General features: G+C 46.1%; 1 protein-coding gene across 1 annotated transcript in view; it reads left to right on the top strand.

Annotated features, from left to right (window-relative positions):
- The first annotated feature begins 3,004 nt into the window (after positions 1 to 3,004).
- CDH15 (cadherin 15) overlaps positions 3,005 to 7,347 on the top strand; it is a 63,342-nt gene continuing 58,999 nt past the window's right edge. The window contains exon 1 of the mRNA XM_029608608.1: positions 3,005 to 3,173. Coding sequence (XP_029464468.1) covers positions 3,120 to 3,173 — 54 coding nt within the window. The 5' untranslated portion in view covers positions 3,005 to 3,119. The remainder of the gene's footprint in view (positions 3,174 to 7,347) is intronic.

Genomic DNA, 7,347 nt, shown 5'->3' with positions numbered 1-7,347 from the left:
GATATGGAGGTTGGTGTCTGCTTTGTGTTTCACCATGCTCATTCGCGTTGACGGGATTGCTGTTCGAAGAGAAGAAACGTGGGGCATTTCTAGAGAGTCTAGTGGGGTTAGGTTTGAGAGGTTCTAGGGTACTGATAACTGAAGTGAATTGTTGAACTAGGAGTTTAGGTGAATCTGTGTTAGATTTTTCAGAATGTTCAGAATATTTTATTTATACTTTCACTTGTAATGGAGGACAGGGTCCCAGTGGGAGGTTTGAGTTGAGGGTGGTGGTGAGATGAGTACATTGTAGGACTGGCATGGTAATCTGGACTATGTACTGGACCAGGAAATTGGGTCCATTGTTATTGTGTTAGGGTCTAGATTAATGTTTGTGGAGTGAAAAATTAGGTCAAAAGACCATGCATGTATTTTGATACCTTGATTAACTGGGTGAGGCCGAGATCATCCATGTTGTGTCAGATGGTAGGTATGTTACCTCTGGGAGGGGTTTCCATGTGGTAACTGAAGTCTCCTAATACTATGGGGGATATAGTGGCCATGCCATGTACTAATCAGGGACTGTCTCTTATGTCTTCATTATATTGTAAGCTATACTAATCAGGGACTGTCTCTTATGTGTTTTTGTACTGTGCTATAGAAGTGATATGTAGTAGGTAGAAAGGAGTAAGAGTGTGATTGTTGGGTGGTGAACCAACCAGGTGAGGAGTGTATCTAGTTGGTTGATGGATGGAACTAGAGATGTGAATCGGAACTGAAATCCGAACCGATTCTGGTTCCGATTCACATCTCTAGATGGAACAGGAGAAGGTTGTGATTAGTTTGTGAATAAGACAGGGGTGTGATTGATTGGTTGGTAGATGGAACAAGAGTAGGGTGTTGTTAATGACCAGGAGAAGGTATGATTGGTTGGTGGACAGCACAGGATTCTGGTGAGTTTGGTAGGATAACACCTGTGACACAAGAGACACCCCAAAGATACACATACAGAGCTGAAGAGTGACGCCCACGCCACTGTACAGAAAAACTGAAAGACATGGTCAAAAGATGCCTTAAGAACAGAAGTTCCTTCTCCTGGGGACTCTTGTCAAAGCATTAACTAAGGGAGACATTTAGAAAGAACAAAAAGGTCAAATGCCTATCAGGATCCTCAGCAAGCAGGAAGGTAAAATACATTCTCAGTATTATAGAAGCAAAAAAAAAAGAAGTCTGAGTTGATATTCCATTTGTAGACCAATGACCTAGCAAGAAATGGAATCAGTGTAATACAGAAGTTGTTAAAAAATGTAGGGGAAGAGCAGCATTGTATGCAGTAATGGTTGCCCCGGAGAACTGCACTCAGAGAAGGGCAAAAAATAATAAAGGAAATGGAACGGCTCTCCTATGAGGAAAGGCTAAAGAGATTGGCACTCTTCAGCTTGGAGAAGAGATGGCCAAGTGGAGATATGCTAGAGGTCTATAAACTCATAAGTGAGATGCTACAGGTAAGCAGGGAATGGTTATTTACCCTTTCAAATAGAGGTAGGACTAAGAGACACTCTGGGGTCCAAATTCAAAAGCCATGTAGACGGATAACATAATAGTCTGCCCAGCAAAGTGTTTCGGGTGTAACTGCCACTTCATGCAGGTTGTCCCCATGCCTAATGTTTAGGGTTATAGCTGCTGCTCCGTGCAGGTTACCCCCATGCAGAAATGTTACACCGGTTACCTCTGTTCTTCATTCACTTCCGCTAGCCCCTAGGGAGCCTCTGTGTTTGATCTCACATCCTTCTCAAGTCTGCCATTGTTCATGTTCTTCTGGGAGGGCATTCAAGGCATCCAACACTCTTTCCATGAAAACATATTTCCCGAGGAGAGCCAGTCCCCCCACTCCTGTGCTGACTCTGTTTTATACCCTCAGTGCAGAGGTGTGCCGAAACGCTGCAGCGTCAGGGTAATTCCTGGTGAGGGACACCGGTAGAAAGCATTAGAGCACTCCCAGCAGAACTTAGCGACATTTGGAACAGTGAATTTAATGGAGAAAGTTTCCTGGGGACTAAGCAAAGAGGCGCAATTTAACCTAAAATAAATGCGCGTTGCCATATGCGACGCTGAGGAGGACTGAACAATGAGCTGAAGGAGTGCAGTTTTCCTGTGTCGCGTCGGGGATATTTACTTGATTAAAGACACCTGTTGGGGAGTTGGTGGACAGTGAAGTGTCTTGTGGCCGTTGAAGAGACCATAAGTCAGGCACTGGGACCTGAGGTTTTTGGAACTTGAAAATAATTTTTTCTAAGACTGTACCCTCCGAGGTCGGAGTTGTTTATTTCTTCATGTACCAATCTGACAGATGTAGCAAGTTAAGTACAGCTTCTCTTTATGATAACATTTTTTCCCGGGTGATCTATATAAAGTTAGACTGTATTTGAAATTCAGTGTGTAGTATGTATGTGCCGTGCTGTGCTTAGGGGGTATCCCTAAGGTGTTTTAGATAAGAGTAATGTGTACCATGTTTTATAAATTTTCCATAAAGAAACAATATTGTATAAGGAAAGTGTTTTTCTGAACAAGAAATTATATTGATTATGCATTAAAAGTATTTATAATGAATTATTGACTTTATAATAAACATATTTGCAATATTAGCACTGTTCATGGTAGTTTTGAGGATTTTGGCGGAGGGTGAACTCTAGTGGTAGTTAGGCTCTGTTTATACCAAATGTAAGCATCTTTCCATGAGATAGCCCTCAATAAATCCCTGGACCCCCCCCCCCCCCCCGCCCCCCCCCCCCCCAAAGCACAGCAAGCAGCTCTAACGTGATACACAAACAGTTAAAAGTGCCTCACCCCCAGTCATGTGTGATCTGCTATAGAGAGAGCACTGTGTAATGAGGACAGCTGTCTTCTGCCATCTCTCTCCACCCCCCCACCCTGGGGATGTGCCGCTAATCCCCCTTCCAGCCCTGGCCTAATATTTCAGCCCTCCCCGTCCTGCCCGCACATGTGCTGTCACTCAGCCAGTTCCCAGGCAGAGAGCGAGCAGAGTAAGAGAGAGACTCAAACCTTTCAGGAGTTCTGCCTTGCTCGCTGCCGCACCAGCACCCGTCAACACCCTGCCTCTGCCAGGCAACACCTTCAAGATGGGAATCAAAGTCCTTCTCACCCTTTGTCTCCTGGGACCCCTCTTCAGCCAGGTAAGAGAACGCCACGGACTGCTGGGGGGGGGGGAATTCTCTTGTTTCAGGAAGGGTTGTGTGCATTTCTGAATCTTGGCACTTGCCTAAAATGTTTTTAAAATAGAAACAAACGATGCAAAAAAAGGAAGAACTTGGCTAAGGTCAGGAGAAAACATGGTCTTCTTCTCATGTGACCCCCTTGATGTTGGAGAGCAGAAAGGTCTTTCTTCCCAGGAAGGCGTTGCAGGGTCTTGTGTGACGAGGCCGGGCCCTGGTGGCGTAAGTGGGGCCTGGAGCCGTGCGGGAGAGCCGGGTTAGGTGCTGGAGGGTGTTTCTCTATGTAGTCTGGCCTGAGGAGGTGCAGAAGGGTTCTTGCGTGGTGTGCACTGTCCCAGGGGAGTGTCGCGCTGTGTGGTCTGCACTAGGGAAGGCGCTGCGGGGTTCCTGCACCGTGTTCCGTCCCAGGGAGATGCCACATGGTTCTTGTGCGGTGCGGTCTCTCCTGGCGAGGGAAGGGGGAACCGAAGGAAGGTGCCACAGGGTCTTCCACTATCTGTCCTGTCCTGGAGAGCTCATCCAGGATGCTTGCGCTGGTTCTTTCACTGTGTCGTAACACCCAGAAAGGTGCGGCAGCGTCCTTTACTGTTTGGTCTGGCCCAGGAAGGTAATGCAGGGGTTTTCTGTGTCTGGAAGATCCCCAGATCTGTGAGCGAGGGAGTGAAAGATGGAGGTGGTCAATTAAGAAGAAACCCCAGTCCTCAGCCATTTTAACCAGAAGACTGTTTTTCCTGTGGTCTTATATTAATGCATGTATCTGGAGTCCATGCTCACAGGATACACCGCGCTGGGAATTAATTCCATGAGTCTGTAGTCCACACCTACAGAGCCAAGACTCCCAAAAGTATCCTTAGGAAGTGAGGTAGATCCAGGATCTCCATTAAGCCCAGGCTTCAGACTGAGTGACAGTCACCCCCTCAATCATGTCATGGATCTCCAAAAAGCTTCTTTAATATGAGAAACCTATCACTACATAAAGTTACAACTCACTCTCTCTGTCCTTAATAACTCAGGGGAAGAGGTGTCAAATCTCTCAGTGCCTCAGCAGGGTGAGTAGGTAGTATAAGATTTTTCATTAGTGATTCAGCAAGGAGAGAGATATTGGATCCCTCATCTGTAATTCAGCAGCAGGAGAGATGAGGGATTCCTCGTTAGTGACTCAACAGGGGCAGAGATGTGAGATCTCTCAGTGACTCGGCAGGGGCAGAGGTGTGGAATCTCTCTCATTACTGACTTAGCAGGAGCAGAGAGTAGGATTAAATGGTCAGTTTTCTCAGTGGAAAAGGGTAAACAGTGGAGTGCCTCAGGGATCTGTACTTGGACCAGTGCTTTTTAATATATTTATAAATGATCTGGAAAGGAATATGATGAGTGAGGTTATCAAATTTGCAGATGATACAAAATTATTTAGAGTAGTTAAATCACAAGCAGACTGTGATACATTACAGGAGGACTTTGCAGGACTGGAAGATTGGGCATCCAAATGGCAGATGAAATTTAATGTGGACAAGTGCAAGGTGATGCATATAGGGAAAAATAATCCTTGCTGTAGTTACACGATGTTAGGTTCCATATTAGGAGCTACCACCCAGGAAAGAGATCTAGGCGTCATAGTGGATAATACATTGAAATCATCGGTTCAGTGTGCTGCTGCAGTCAAAAAAGCAAACAGAATGTTAGGAATTATTAGGAAGGGAATGGTGAATAAAACAGAAAATGTCATAATGCCTCTGTATTGCTCCATGGTGAGACCGCACCTTGAATACTGTGTACAATTCTGGTCACCGCATCTCAAAAAAGATATAGTTGCGATGGAGAAGGTACAGAGAAGGGCGACCAAAATAAGGGGATGGAACAGCTCCCCTATGAGGAAAGACTAAAGAGGTTAGGACTTTTCAGCTTGGAGAAGAGACGGCTGAGGGGGATATGATAGAGGTGTTTAAAATCATGAGAGGTCTTGAACGAGTATCTATTTATTTATTTAACTCTTTTATATACCGACATTCATGATAAATTATCATATCACATCGGTTTAGAGGGAACTGGGGTAATATAACAATAACGGTAACGAGAAGAGAGAAATTACATATAACAATGTGTTATGGTAACTTGGGAAACTGAAAGCGAAGACAGCAGAAGTTTAAACAATTGTAAGTTTAACAAGTAAAATACTGTATATGCAAGGGTCGCCTAAAGCGACCCTTGCATATACAGTAGCTGTGAATCAGTTATTTACTTTCGGATAATAGAAGGACTAGGGGGCATTTCATGAAGTTAGCAAGTAGCACATCTAAGACTAATCGGAGAAATTTTTTTTTCACTCAACGCACAATTAAGCTCTGGAATTTGTTGCCAGAGGATGTGGTTAGTGCTGTTAGTGTAGCTGGGTTCAAAAAAGGTTTGGATAAGTTCTTGGAGAAGTCCATTAACTGCTATTAATCAAGTTTACTTAAGGAATAGCCACTGCTATTAATTGCATCAGTAGCATGGGATCTTCTTAGTGTTTGAGTAATTGCCAGGTTCTTGTGGCCTGGTTTTGGCCTCTGTTGGAAACAGGATGCTGGGCTTGATGGACCCTTGGTCTGACCCAGCATGGCAATTTCTTATGTTCTTATCTCTCTGATTCAGTAGGGCAGAGGCATGGAATTTCTCTCATTAGTAATTCAGCAGGAGCAGAGGCATGGGATCTCTCTCAGTGACTCAGCATGGGCAGAGATGTGGAATCTCTCTCATTAGTGACTCAGTAAGAGCAGAGATGTGCGAGCTCTCTGACTCAGCAGGGGCAGAGGCATGGGATCTCTCAGTGGCTCAGCAGCAGGAGAGGTGTGGGACCTCACTCATTAATAACTCAGGAGGGTGAGGCATGGAATCACTCAGTGGCTTAACAGGGGGAAGAGGTGTGGGATCTCAGCGATTTATCAGAGGGAGAACTTAGGATCACTCAGTGACTCAGCAAGGCAAGAGTGAGGATACGAGGTTTGGATAGGTAGGAAAACTGTTCTTGTTTTAAGGCCTTTCCCTCAGATCAGTTTCTTTTATGTCTGTACACAGAATATACCATCCTGGTATATTCTGAAGCTAAGAGGGTAAGGCAGGCCCTCCCTGCAAATCCCACATGAATCTCTCTAAGGTTGCAGGCAGACGCAGCTGGACTGCTTCCAGTTCCCCAGTCAAAACAATTCATTGAGCACCTGACCCAGATTGCATTAAGGAACACCTGGCAGGAACCTGTGAGCACACGTGCCGCTGCTGGATGTGGGAGGAGCCCCTCTGAACAGTTACCTAGCTATGAGACTTTGTGGACGTGCTTATCCTGGGAGCTCCTCCTTGCAATCCAGGACACAGAGACTACCAGGAAGTCAGCTAATCCCTGCTCTATAAGGGTAAAAGAGGCAGGGCGTACAGGCTATCGCCATAGGGCACAAGGATACCCCAAGAAGTGGTCTATAAGGGCTATGGAACAATGGGGGGTAAATCTAGGCAGCGTCGGAGCTCTCGTGGATACTGCGCCAAGATAACTGCAACTGAGAACTTAAGCTCAGGTCCACTTGGCAAATACGAAGGACATTAGATCCCTCCACCTCTCTTTGCAGCAGCCGTGGCCTTAGTCAGCCTAGCAGCAGCTTATCCTGGCACTGCCGAGCCCTGCTGACTTTAATACACTGCGGTGCAGCAAGAAACCTGGGTATAGGGGTAGGGAGCAGGAGGCTGCACCCTATGATTACCCAGGAAGATCTGTCAGACCTCAAACGTGAGACATCGAGTGTGGGCTATAATCAAAGATATCTAGAGATCCCCCCCCTCGTCGCCACTTAATTAGGACACCAAAAACCAAAGATTTCCACCTCATCCCAACTTAACCAATGCTATCTGGTCAGAGCACTGGGCGGAGGTGGCCCAACCTCACGTGCTGCTCCTGGTACCGACACCAACCGTGGCCTTGGGCAGTTCACTTTATGCTCTGCTGGCGGTATCTCCCCCCCCCCCCCCATTTTAAACTCTTAGGGGCGGTGCATCACACCATATGAATACGATACACCTTTACTCAAGGCTCCCCGACTAAGGGCCCCAATCCCAGTGTAGAAGCATTGGCGCGAGACCATACACAGCACCATTTCACCCGCCAGGCCTAAGC

Source organism: Rhinatrema bivittatum, chromosome 7 (assembly GCF_901001135.1).
Source record: "Rhinatrema bivittatum chromosome 7, aRhiBiv1.1, whole genome shotgun sequence".
In the NCBI taxonomy this organism is placed as follows: domain Eukaryota; kingdom Metazoa; phylum Chordata; class Amphibia; order Gymnophiona; family Rhinatrematidae; genus Rhinatrema; species Rhinatrema bivittatum.
Note: the sequence above shows the minus strand (reverse complement) of the source record. Positions and strands in the feature narration are given on the sequence as shown.